Genomic DNA, 12,784 nt, shown 5'->3' with positions numbered 1-12,784 from the left:
AGTATGCTGAACGATACTTCTCATGAGACTACTAAACACAATCATTTACAAATCCTGATCAATCACCCCAAAACCTTGACCATAGCTTCCCTCCACTTCTCACCCCATCTGCCCATCGCATAGAGCGCCATACACCCCGTGACCACACTCCAAATGCCCAGAATCGTCATCAACCACCCGTTTCCTATCGCACTCAATATCGGTTCCGCAACCACCGCGCCAGTGAAAGAGAAGATATTTCTCACGAAGTTGTTCAGTGCAATTCCGGACGCAGCGCGTCTGGGCATGAACTCCGTGAGCATGGTATTGACCAACGCAAAGATAAGCATACTGCCTATGCCAAAGAAGAAGTTACTAATCATAGGCACAATCCAGTGGATACCCTTCTCCGCGGTCCAACCATAGACGATAAGAGCCGAAGGCCAGAGGATAGCAGCGATCCACGCATTCTCCTTCATCCGGTCTTCGGGGCGGAAGATGAGTTTGCCTCTGTCGTCGTAGCGGCCTGCTTTCCGTGCTTCGCGGTGCATGATGCTGTCGATCCATTTGCCGCCGAAGAGTGAGGCGAGGAGGTAGCCGACCGAGTTGGGGATATAAAGTAGGCCGATTATGAGGGTGGAGAAGGAGTAGGGCTGAGCGGCGAAGGTGGATTGGATGCTGATGTTGAGGATGTAGAGGCAGCCGAATGTTATACTGGCGTAGTAAACGGTTAGGAAGACGGGTGGGAAGCGGAGCCATGCTATGATGCGCAGTGGATCGATGAAGATGTGGCGTAGGTGTAGTAATATGCTCTTAGTCTTCTGGACAGTGGAGGCACGTGTGGTACTTCTTCCGAGCGTTGTACTTTGCTCTTTCCCAGCATCGTTGTTGGGTAGGGCCGTTGGGTCGGCGGACGGTTTCTCTTTTCGGTGCAGGGTCTCCGGAAGAGCAAATATGATAAAGATCAGTGTCAGCCCGCCGTAGATGACCAGAAACCATTGTGTTGATCGCCAGCCTAGTCCTGACCCCAAAGCGCCACCGATAATGGGCGCGAAGAGAGGTCCACAGAGTGGTCCAAGGTAGAAGATGCCCATTGCCCTTCCGCGCTCTTTCGTCTCCCAGACATCAGCGATAGTCCCTGCGCCTACAGCTTGTACGGATGCCGCTGCGCCTCCAGACAGAACACGGAAGACGATCAGCATAGCGATGCTTGTGCTGATCGCAGAGAGAATAGCGAACAATACGAAGAGTATGAACGAGGTGATGTATATCGTTCGTCTACCCAATCGTTCTGAGAAGGAGCTCCACCACAACGGGAAAATTGACATGCTAAGCATGTACACAGCAACGCTCATGTTGGTTACTGTCTCCGTTGCATTGAAAGCTACGCTGATCTCTTGCAACACTGGCATAACGATTGCACTACCCATCGGTGCTGCCATGGCACAGAAGGCGACAATAAATGTGAGAAGCCATTTCGTTTGCCGCGCATAGTGTTCTGGGTTCTCAACTTCTGGGATGAGCGCGAAGCGCGCAAGGAGTCCACGGCGCTGTGATCGTGGAATAATAACGGCATCGGGTAGAACTGAGGTGGTTCTTGCCAGAGTAACTGGACGTTGTTTCGTATTCGATGTTCTCGGCTGGTCGGCATTGATGGAGTGCGTTGAAGCCGTTGACGCTCGTGATGACGAGATTGACATTGTGTCGTCGTTCCCTTGGTTGCTTGTTTCTAGCATGTCTTTTTCCGATATTTCTTCTTGTTCTAATTTCGTCTCTTCTTCGATGCCTCGGTCCGGCACATTCTCCTGTTTCAACATCCCGGAAGGCGATCTTGCCTTCTCGTCGTCTGCCATCATCGCCCGTTGCAAAAATGACAAGAAAGAAAGGAAGCCAAGTAACGCAACTTCCCGATCTTCACAAGGTTATGTCAATCGACAGCTTGCATTGATTTCCGCGTGCACCTGCTCTTTTCCGTATGCGTCGTAATACCTCGGTTGTCGACAGCCGCTATCTCTAGCTCTTCAGCATACTATCAACGCGTACCTGTACGCTATGTACACCGCAGCGTGTCCTCAACACGGGGAATGTGGGCGAAGAAAAGTCAAACCAGGCCATGACTCCAGACGAAACCCAGCGAAACGCGGTTGTTGAGCGATAACTAAGCAGAAGAGACTGCCGAGACAGGCGGTTTGCCATGCGGAAACAAATCGCATTAATTATATCCGAAGCAAGGGTGGGCCCAGTAGGAAGCATGCTTGCGATCCGGGTAATTGGAGCTTCACGGCACGGGATGTGCCTGGTGTAGATCTGTCGTATCTGTCGTAGGGCCGCAGCGAAGTCAGCCCGTTGGATGCTTATGTGTGTGCATCTGCCAGCGAAGTGCAAACACCCTTGAGGTTGACAGCGCAAGATTCGATCGCATCTGCAAGGCCGTTATCGTCACTTTGGCGTTGTCGCACGAGCAAGTTTTGGCGGGGTAACGATGGGTTAGCTCAAAATGGCTTGGAAGGGCCCATCGTGGCCTCGGCTTCCTCATTCCGTCATCGTCGAGAGCTATCCCACGACACCATCAAGCCATTGGTCTTCGATACGAACTCAATCGACCTCGCCATATACCACAAGCTGATTGCCCACGTCATGGCAACCCAGAACCAAGACCGCCTCCGAACACACTTCTCCTCGACTCCCGACAAAGAACACAACAACCGCTGGGACGACCTATGGAGAGACTCTACATTCCTACCTTGGGATCGTGGTCACGCGAACCCCGCATTGATTGACCTGCTGCAGGAGCGTGGTCGCCCATTGTCGTCCCCAGACCCAAATCCTTCTCTCGGCGCACCACCACCAAATAGCGAATCGGCGGGTTATGCGTCACTCGCTGGACCTCTACGAGACGATAAGAAGAGGAGGAGGGTGCTTGTGCCGGGGTGTGGAAAGGGATACGATATAGCGCTCTTCGCGGCGCATGGATATGACGCTTATGGGCTGGAGGTGTCCTCGCATGCTGCTGAGGCCGCGAGGGGTTATCTAAAGGACGCTGGCAAGGGCCCATTGGAAGGAGAATACCAGGTGGCAGATGAGAAGATCGGTAAAGGGGCGACGAACGTTGTATGTGGGGATTTCTTTGAGGATGGCTGGTTGGTAGATGTAGAGGGCTGGGAGGGTGATGAAGGATTTGACATTATCTACGACATTACGGTGAGTAGAGTCCCAGACGTGCCTCGTGAACATTGCCTGGTGTTCTGTACTGATGCGATGTTTAGTTCCTCTGCGCGCTCCCTAAGTCGCTAAGGCCAAAGTGGGCATCTCGAATGACCACGCTTCTCCGCCGCCCGACCGCGAACTCCCCGTCTACGGGTGGTGTCCTCATCTGTCTCGAGTTCCCAACACATAAGCCCGCATCCTCTGGCGGCCCTCCGTGGTCGCTTCCGCCGCTTGTACACACTGAGCTGCTCAAGCAGCCAGGTGAGGATATCTCGTATGACGATCAGGGAGTGGTGACAAAAACGGATAGAGAGGAGGCGGACAACGCGCTGGTCAAGATCGCGCACTATACGCCCAGGAGAACCCACGATGCTGGCGTGATCAAAGGTCTCGTACGAGACTGCGTGAGTATGTGGCGACACAAGGTAGATTGTCCGGAGGAGCAGAGATGGCATTGAGCGTAGCAGGTTGATGAGAGGTTGCACATCCCTGGTAGCCTCATCCAACCTTGCGTAGCGAGTTGTAATGCTCGCCTAGACCGTGACTGTGCTTGTAGTATCCCAGCCAGATCTCTTCCTTCTCTTTGACCTCGTCCTCGGCCTCTATCCGGTCCACCTGCCCATCGCTGTGCAGCACGCATATCCTTAGACCGTATGTCCGAGCCAATGCTAGCAGTTCCAGATGGCCACCCCACTCGCCCGTCTCTCTAATCTTGCGTACATGCTCCGGCAACGGGTCTTCCATGAAGCCCGAAAAGTCGTCCGCGTGGCCTAGGATCCAGTCTGCTGCCGCGTGCCTGACCGTCTTGTATGCCTCGGGCTTAGCGTCCAGTCCTTGATCTCCCTGTCCATTGATGGTGACACCTATCCTTGGCTTCAAGCCCAACTCCCGTGTCTGCAGTTGGTCCGCGACTGCAGCGTATAGACAATGACCATCCGCGCGTATCTCATGCAGCGTCAGCCCGTGTTTTTGTAATTGTGTCGCCATGCGTTCTCGTTCTAGTTCACGTGGGTTCGGCGCGTTTGCAGCTTCGCGCTCTGCTTCTGCGATGACGGAGGCTTGTTCGGCGGCGCGACGGGCGAGGCGGGCTTTGGCACGGTTCGGCTTCTTCTTCTTGGGCTCGGTGGAATCGCCATTGGTGCTGCTGTCTTTTCTATTCGAACCAGCATCATCTACTCTGAGATTGGACATGTCTTCTTGGATATCCTGCGCTTCATCCCCAGAGCTTTGTGGATCCTCTGCTTGTTCCTCTGCATCCACAGCCTCTCCGTTCAGCACGGCGAGTTCATGCGCCTGCCGCTCCTTCAATTCGCGTTCGAGTCGCTCGCACTCATCGTTGACGCCCTTTCGTGTCTTTTTGCTCGCTTGTTTCTTCTTTTGTGTTGTACGGGATACGAGGTCGCGTTGCTCTTTGCGATGCCGAGATTGTAGCGCTTCGAGGGTTTCTGGTTCAGGTGTAGGCGTCGCCTCGCTCATTGTGACGGTGTAGGGTGTCGTGGAACAAGGTAGGTAGGGAGCGGAGGAAACGAGGCAAGGTAGAGACCGTGGGTACTTTGCTGTGAGACCGACCAAACGATGGTGGGGTGGTGGGGAGCGCGACATTCTTTGGCGTCTCGGTGAATGGTTTCGCCGACACCTACCTCGTCTGGCATGCTTCATCATCTGTCTTCATCCACATACTCCGCCTATTACCAAGATTATCATCAGCTCGATGCCTAGGGCTTGACTCTAGATTGTGTCTGCGCTTATTCGAAGATAAGAGAGACCGCAGGAACCTACGTATCTCGCTGACTTATTCCTTGTCTCTATTCTGTCGTCAATTCACACTTCAAGAGATGGGTTTAAGCAGATATTCATCTCATGTATCGCTGGCACCGAGATATGACACTTTGCCTTCTTGCTTTCCGCTCCACCTTCATTGGCTTAGCTGGAATCGTAGAAACCCGTAGTGTCAAGGTAGTAGGTTGCACTACCATGATCCCACGCGCCGAACATTTTCAAAATCGTCAGAACGCTTGTGAGCGATATCAAATTGAAGTCGTTTGGCCACCCAACTGTAGAATGGCAAACGGGTTTCAAGCGTACTAGAATAAGGCCTAGTGAGCTGGAGACATTTGGAACAGCTCTCACTCTCAATTCTATTTTTCGGTCAGCCAACAAGCTCGAATCCTCCAGATGCGCCTACAGTGCACTCCCGAATTCATTCTCTACGCCCGCCTCGCGTTTGTAGTTCTGCATGACTAGATGGAGACCATCAAGATCCAGCTCATTCTGGGACAACTGCGGACGAAGCGAGATTATCCGAAAGAGAGTCGCTCGGCCACCAGCAATATTCTACGAACATAGCCGGCTCTTACACTACTCTGCAGATTGTATTACAAACGAACCCAGTACGGGAGTCACCTTCACCATCCCGCTCCTCCACCGCACCTTCCTTGGCGGCCGCGCGCCTTCCATTAGGCACTACCGAGCGCACAGAACTTATCAACACCACCGCTGAAATACCACTGGGACGCGTCATCATCTCACTCTGCCATTGGTATCGATTGGTACCCGACTATCACAGAAATGCCTTTCCACGACCAGGACTGGGAAGACCTGCAGCGCGACTGCGACATCTTCCCTGCCTACAGCGACTTCATCTACGGACCCGACGAGCGTCTGGTCGTGACCCAAGAACCTGGTTTACACCCTGCGATATACTACATGAATCCACCCCCGCCGGTCCGGTACACTAACAGCATGCCTTCACGGTCTTGGTCTTATAAGACCGCCGAACGATTCGAGGGGCTTGAGCCTGCAGCTATGAGAGAGGTGCAAAATGCGAACTATGGCTTCGTTAACACCGATATGGGTGGCACACGCAGCGGCAGTACTACTCCTGGATTGGATGTACGCCCACAGACGGGCAGTCCCCTCTACCCGTTGTTACCACCGCAGGGCGTCCGCACTGTTTCCGAGAAGGCAATTGCGCAACGTAGCATGTCGAACGCGTCGCAGCGCCGACCCCAGCCTGGATCAGCAGTTCACTTCAGCCCGTCGCAGCAGCAGCAGCCAGTGCGAATGACTAGGCAACAGACGCAGATGAGGAATGCTCCGGTCTATCAACAGCCTGCTGTTCGGCAACAAAAGCCGTCCTTCTTGCGCTCATCATCTACAACTGATATCGATGAGAACCTGGCGCAGGTGAACTCACGTCACCAGCCAGCCATGCTCTCGCCTTTCACCTCACCAGCGCCGATGCTACCCCCGCCAATTATGCTGCCTCAACAACAGTCATACAGTGCCACCGGTCTGCCTGAGAGCTCTACCCCCAGCCCAGCTTTGAACAACTTGACGAACCCGAGTAAGCAGATCCCTCTTCTCCGACCAGTCGATATACTGCACGATCCGCGATACAACATCCTCCACCCCGACAAGCGCATGGAGATCGCCAAACTCCTCCACGAAAATGGGGCTGTTGTGCGCGACTCTCAAGATAATGAACTGCGAGCGAGAGCTTTCGCGAACATCCAAAATGCCACCATGATTGTCAACCAGTCAATAGCCAGCATGCAGGCTGCGATGGAGTTGCAGCAGCAGCAAAGGGCGCAGCAGACTCAAAATCAGGAGGGCTTCCGAGCGCGGATGGGACAAGTACATCAGACTCAACAGCCTCAATTCCAGCCTCAAGCTCACCAGGTATATGCTCAACCCCCGCTTCAGCCGGGCATCACACCCGTGCAACCCTCCCCGTCGTCCCCGGACCCATACTACACTATTCCTCACACTCCTCAACAGCAGATGTCGCCACCTCAGCCACCCGCAACGCAAGGCTATCCGACGTCGTATCCTCAAGATTCCACTCCGAACCCTACGGCGCCGCAACTGTCCGTCCAGCTCCGCGCGAACATCAATCGCCACTTACTACAGGTCTGGCAGTGTCTGCGGGTCGTGCTATGTACCCCGGATAACCCGTCAGAAGAAGCTGCACAGAACAAGGAGCGCTCAGGTCGGTGGATTGAACAGTTCAAGGCTAGCTTGCCAGGTGAAGGACGCCCGTACCTGATGCAAGTCATGTCAAGGATGATCAAGGAGTATAACGCAGGGGGAAATGTAATGGCGTTGTTGGGGGTTCCTTCCCGACCAGCCTAGACGGCTGAGCCTAGTGGCGGTGGATACGAGCGCGCTGCGGAGGTCACAAGAGATTACATGCTTCTGCTATACAAAATGGCTTACAAAGAAGAATGCAAGACAGTACATACAAGGTAGCACCCAAAAGTCAGGCTTTCAAAAATACCAGTTGCGACGACTGAGCACTCTCCAGCATGGAGTTAAGAATGCGCAACCGCTGCTAGTGGATGCGTTTAGTGTTGAGATTCTACGGTAATGACAAGATACAAAAGAGCCGAGCGCTCTCTGCTATCCACCCATGAAGCTTCCCAAATTTGAAGCTTAGCCACTGAGATATTCCTTCGATGTGTCTCATTCTTGAAAGTCGTGTGCGAAATCTCGACGCGTACCCAAAGCGCTTATAGCTTTGTGCACTTTTTGCCACACTTCTTGCAGTTCTCGACGTTGAACTTTTCGTAACATTGTTCGCAGGTCATCCAGCTGTTAACCATGCAATTTACCAACCTGAGTTTCTCATAGTTCTCAGGAAAGACTTCTTTCATCTGGTCGTGTAGCGTGTCGAGCCGCGCATCGACCTTGTTGCGCGTGTCACAACAATGGAATTCGTGCTGAACAGCACCACCGTCTGTCATCTCGATGGACATCCAGTTCTTCCTCGTATTCTTGTAGCCGTCCAGAGAGGGGAGGCGGACATGGACAGCATTTGGGATGTTGCACATCATCTTGCCGGGAAATTCGTAGCAGTTGGGATTGCTGTACGCGTCATCTGTGAACCCCACTGCAAAAAATAGTGAGTTGGTGAGTTTGCATAATTCTCGTTAAATAAGCACTTACCGAGAACCATAGCAACTGAATCGATGAGAAGCTGACGGACATGTGGACTTTCCCACGCCCCTGTCGCTGTAAAGCATATCTTGTCTAGAACTGAGATGAGTGCATGCGTACCCATCGCGGAGAACATTACTTACTCCACTTCCATTCAACAGGAAACGGATTTAACTTGGAGACTTCTTCGATATTAAAGCAATAGCGGGGTGTGTTGAATAAGCCGCCCTCGACGCACTCTCCATCGCGCTCTGGACAAAGAGCTTTCGTTACATGGTCAATTCCATCTTTCCATTGTTCGCCTATGAAAAAACCTGAGTTGATGGCTGGACGGCCAACCCAGACTTCAACAGTGGCAAAGCCGTGGTGGACCTTGAGTGGGCTCCAATCGCAACATGTGGCGGTAGTCACATCTATCGATGTCAGTAAGTAGATGCCAGGAGACCATGGAGAGCCGCGCCATACCCGTGTATTCAACTGGCGAGACGTCGGTCATGCTGTCGAAGACAGTGGGAACAGCGGCAGTGAGAAGTGCGAGACCAGCGACAACGAATAGGGCCAATGTACGGAATAGTTTCATGTTGGGCGGAGGGATTTGCTGTTGGTCTGAACTCGATCAGAAATTGGGATTGGTTGAGTTAGGTCTCGGGAATGGAGTAAAGAGAGTGGAAGGAGCAATTTTGTTGAGTGATATGTACAGGTGAAGGTGACTATAAGCCAATCGGAGCCTGGTCAACGGTTTAGGATCGTAGTGAAAGAATCAGAGCTTCCTGGTGGTAAGGGCGAAAGTTGCCTATGCGGAGCCACGATTCCTCAGACAAGACAAGCCCTCTTAATAGGCAGCTTCACTAGCTGTGACAGCTGAAGTCACTGCTTTACTTCATGCTGCATCCTATATATGGCTTGTGGTTATGCAGTGTCCTATACAGAGTAGTGAGACGACCAGAGATGCAGCTTCCAGTAGCCCCACGAGCGCTACAGTTGTATCGCTACGTATCCCAGACTTTTGATGTCTTCCTGGCCTAACCTTGAGTACAATTAGAGGCCTCGTTAATGATATCGGCTTGTGCGCTCCGCTTTCGACAGCGACCCTTGCTTCCCCGATAGACATGTATCATTTCGAAGCTAGGATCTAGCACGGTGTCGATATCCTGTCAAGACCCAGAGAACTAGCTGGTTTAATCGAGAGTGCGTACCAAGATGGTTTTCTGATGTTGGCACCTTGACTTCATGGTTTCCCACAGTCCGCGACCTGGTGTGAACGGTCACGGTGGGATGCATCATCAGATTGGTCGCGCAAGATCTCGCAGTGCAGCAATACTGCGGACAATCCTTTCTTCACAGAAATTATTGCCTTCTCTCTATAGTGTGTGTCGGTATCAGGTCAGTCGTTGATGTTGATAGCTGGTCGAATACGATGAGGAGGCGAGTATGGTACCTAGGTAAGGCACCCCGGGCGCGTAGACTGTTGGGCCAAGGCAAACTGTTTCGACCCAACATTTACGTTATGAGGACGACCTGCTAGTCAATAAGAAGTGAATAAAGGCGACGTGTGAGAGAATGCGTCGTTTGTCGCTCGGTCGACAATCAAATTACGTATCCTCTAGCGGCCGACGATTACGTCCTGCCTAATGCGGCTAGCACGCTGACACTCAGCCCTTCACCTTCCTTAATGTGCATCTCTCCACAACCTCTTCTAACCCCCTAGGACTCCCAAGAAAGCTTTTGTTTTGCGCAAAAGCTTATAGCAACATTGCAATGAGCGTCACAATGTCTTCGAACCCATCCACTGTGAATGCTGGCAGGTCTGCGGGCCGGGGCTTTAGCGACCTTCCGCAAGGTACCATACCAACCTCGGCACAACTTGTTCTCAGCTCACAGACGCGTAGAGGTGCGCAACAGGATATACGCGCTTGCCGCGAATGACAAGCAGCGCCTTATTGAGCAGCACGTCAGCCGGCGCAGTGTCACAACAACAAGTGAAGCGTTCTGGGCTGCGCGCGGTTACTACAGCTTGACTCAGGCGTCACGACAAACGCGTCGCGAATTCCGCGACCTGTACTTCAGAGACCGCGCCGTATCGGTGCACATTCGCGATGCGCAAGACTACCTGGATACTATCTACCCGTCATCTGGCAATTTTGCCGTCGATCGCAACACCATCAGCGCCTGGCTCACAATACGTACTGATGTCGAACGCCGTGGCAAATACGATACACCCATCGAAATCCGTCCCCTGCTTCTAAGCCTTTTCCAAACGCCTGGTCTCGAGTACGAGTTCGTGGGCAAGGGAGGCGCGATCTTCAACGAACTATTTGTTGGTTATGAGGCGGAGTGGAAAGCCGCAGTGGAGGGCGTCTTCAAGAGCGTGGAGCTGAAGGAACCGAGCGTATTCGGTTTGAGGCTAGTACTGAGTCCCAAAAGCAGAGAGCCTTGGGTCAAGCAGTGTAAAATATCAGTGACGAGGCTACCGCACGTACCAGAGGATGCATTGGAGTGGTTCAGTGCACTCGGACTGGACACGGAGAACGACATGATCTTCGTGAGGAAAGGTGCGCCGAAGTGGCTGCGCGGCGACTTCATCAAGGGTTCGAAGTAAATTTGGCGATATGGGTTTGTGACAGAGACTCGTCTCCGTGTCAGAAGTTATGGTTGTGTTAATATGGAGTTGAATACTGATTTTTGAGTTGACTGCAGGTACCCGTGGACGTGCAGCGTTCCGAGATCGGGTGACAGAAGCACGTGACCGTGACGTAATCCAGGTGCCGCTCACGATGCGCGATGAGCTGCCATGAACCCAAACAACAAGCAGACGCGTCGATACAGACCAGCGCTCACCTTTACTTTCCGGGTCTGCTTCTGTACGCTGCACTTAACTGAGAGCCTGGTGGGCTCCGACGGCGACTGACTTCTCTAGGAGTGTTCCCTCTTATCCATATCCAGGCACAATACCATGCTTTCCACAAAAGAAAGCTGGGAGTCAATACAATACTTATCCTATTTAACAGCAACACCATGCAGATGTCTCCAGATTTAGAACAGGTGATTCCCACGCGGCAAGCATGCTGGCGGCTTCCAGCAAAGCAACAAGGGGCAGCTCGAAACGCAACCCCCGAAAGACCTTACAAAAGCAATCATTCCACATGGACACAATAAGGTATGTACTGAAAGCTACAGAACAAGGTGAAAACGTGATACTGACGTCCTCTGGTCGCTACGAGCCTAGCGCAAGCATACCGCAGATATCAGCCGTCGATCCGAGCGCGCGAGCGGGCTACTCTCCGCAGGTTCCACCGAGCCGTCACCAGTTGGCAGCCTCTCCTTTCGTGGAGTTGATCATTCCTCCAGTGTTTGTACTCTTGACAGACCCAATAAGTCTTTCATCAGAGCTATGCAGCCATGAAGATGGGTGCGTCATTGCGGACGCTGACGCCGGACGCGCGTACAATGTTCGAGAATGTTGCTCTGACTCTGTCGATACGAAGAGGGGATGCATTTTGCCTAGGACTACTGCAGTCTGGCCCAGATCCATACTCGGCTACGTCAGGAGTGTCGTCCGTTGTGCGAATTGACCAGAGATCATCTTCGAGGAGCACGATGACAAGCTTGACTATTTCGAGACATTACCTGAGCACACCGTTCGAATATCTCATCTTTTCCAACGAGAATAACCAGATTCTTGTACTGCAGTGATCACACTGGCGTTCTATCGATCCTTCTGCCTTTATCAGACTCATATTCGCACGAGACATAACGCTCCACCTTGCAGGTGATCGTCGCCCCCACGAAGGTGCGCACGATTCGCAGTGCCGCCGAACTGCACTACTGGATTTGGGACGACCAACCGGTCTGGGAATTGGCTGTCAACAGGGGCTTTCTCGCATCATCTGAGAGTTTGGCCTTCACCTGAAGCTTGTGTCCGGATACCAGATCGTGGATATGGTTCTGAACGAAAGGCTCACCCTACAGCACTGGTACCAGGGATGATTGAGCACTATCATCAAATGGTAGGCTTCTTTTTCCATTCCTTTTGGTGAGTGATCTAGGGACACGGGGAGGATGGTGACATGGACTTTAAGCACGATTTCTGCGACGAGACACCAACACTCATCGCTTCTTCTTCATGGTTCGGAGGGACTGCGCGCACGATCTCGTATGCGCCAAATTGTGGGTTCGGATAGCTTTCGGTGCTACGCAAACTCGGTGTCACATCCCTCGCTGTCGCATGCGCCACGGAAATCGGCAAATTAGCGACGCGCGAAAGCCACCTCACGCGAGCCACACTTCCGCGCTTTCCGCACCGCCCCTGCTTTGGCCAATCACACGGCGGCCTGCGCCATAGAAGCCATGCTAAGCTTCAAAATTGCGGCGCCATTTTGATGAGACTTCTGCAGCGTGCTGGTGCGGCTAGTCCTGCATTGTGATGGAGAGCTGCTGATGACATGTGGCTAGGAGTGGCTTACGCACGCCGTGGGGAAGGGATTGGGCAGAGCATATATAGCGTGAAGCCCCCGTTGTGGCTGTGTGAAACGCACCACAATTACCATCGTCTACTACTCGTTTAGTCTAACGTTGTCGCGGTACGGGCCTAGCGCTATCCTGATCTACGAGACGAACGCCACCATGTCATTCGAAACCTACATACAGCGCGCAGACAACT

At 52.8% G+C, this 12,784-nt stretch overlaps 6 protein-coding genes across 6 annotated transcripts; 3 read left to right on the top strand and 3 right to left on the bottom strand.

The window, feature by feature from the left end:
* Positions 1-62: 62 nt before the first annotated feature.
* J4E88_006146 (uncharacterized protein) lies at positions 63-1,409 on the bottom strand (the record flags this gene model as incomplete). The annotated part of the gene is made up of 2 exons (XM_049399776.1): positions 63-1,384; positions 1,406-1,409. 2 exons carry the CDS (start codon positions 1,407-1,409, stop codon positions 63-65), a joined length of 1,326 nt encoding a protein of 441 aa, XP_049254789.1.
* A 1,207-nt stretch (positions 1,410-2,616) lies between these two features.
* J4E88_006145 (uncharacterized protein) lies at positions 2,617-3,644 on the top strand (the record flags this gene model as incomplete). Its single annotated transcript, XM_049399775.1, has 2 exons — positions 2,617-3,180; positions 3,246-3,644. The coding sequence occupies 2 exons, from the start codon at positions 2,617-2,619 to the stop codon at positions 3,642-3,644; spliced, it is 963 nt and encodes a 320-aa protein (XP_049254788.1).
* Positions 3,645-3,684: 40 nt separating this feature from the next.
* Positions 3,685-4,662, bottom strand: J4E88_006144 (uncharacterized protein; the record flags this gene model as incomplete). The annotated part of the gene is made up of 1 exon (XM_049399774.1): positions 3,685-4,662. One exon carries the CDS (start codon positions 4,660-4,662, stop codon positions 3,685-3,687), a length of 978 nt encoding a protein of 325 aa, XP_049254787.1.
* A 1,354-nt stretch (positions 4,663-6,016) lies between these two features.
* On the top strand, positions 6,017-7,320 carry J4E88_006143 (uncharacterized protein; the record flags this gene model as incomplete). Its single annotated transcript, XM_049399773.1, has 2 exons — positions 6,017-6,024; positions 6,099-7,320. The coding sequence occupies 2 exons, from the start codon at positions 6,017-6,019 to the stop codon at positions 7,318-7,320; spliced, it is 1,230 nt and encodes a 409-aa protein (XP_049254786.1).
* Positions 7,321-7,697: 377 nt separating this feature from the next.
* J4E88_006142 (uncharacterized protein) lies at positions 7,698-8,248 on the bottom strand (the record flags this gene model as incomplete). The annotated part of the gene is made up of 2 exons (XM_049399772.1): positions 7,698-8,077; positions 8,245-8,248. 2 exons carry the CDS (start codon positions 8,246-8,248, stop codon positions 7,698-7,700), a joined length of 384 nt encoding a protein of 127 aa, XP_049254785.1.
* Positions 8,249-9,894: 1,646 nt separating this feature from the next.
* Positions 9,895-10,723, top strand: J4E88_006141 (uncharacterized protein; the record flags this gene model as incomplete). The annotated part of the gene is made up of 2 exons (XM_049399771.1): positions 9,895-9,964; positions 10,014-10,723. 2 exons carry the CDS (start codon positions 9,895-9,897, stop codon positions 10,721-10,723), a joined length of 780 nt encoding a protein of 259 aa, XP_049254784.1.
* Between the last annotated feature and the right edge of the window lie 2,061 nt (positions 10,724-12,784).

This window comes from Alternaria novae-zelandiae (genome assembly GCF_023758075.1).
Source record: "Alternaria novae-zelandiae strain BMP 2774 chromosome Unknown scaffold_11, whole genome shotgun sequence".
NCBI lineage: Eukaryota > Fungi > Ascomycota > Dothideomycetes > Pleosporales > Pleosporaceae > Alternaria > Alternaria novae-zelandiae.
The sequence above is the reverse complement of the archived record's forward strand: the minus strand, read 5'-3'. Positions and strand labels throughout refer to the sequence as shown.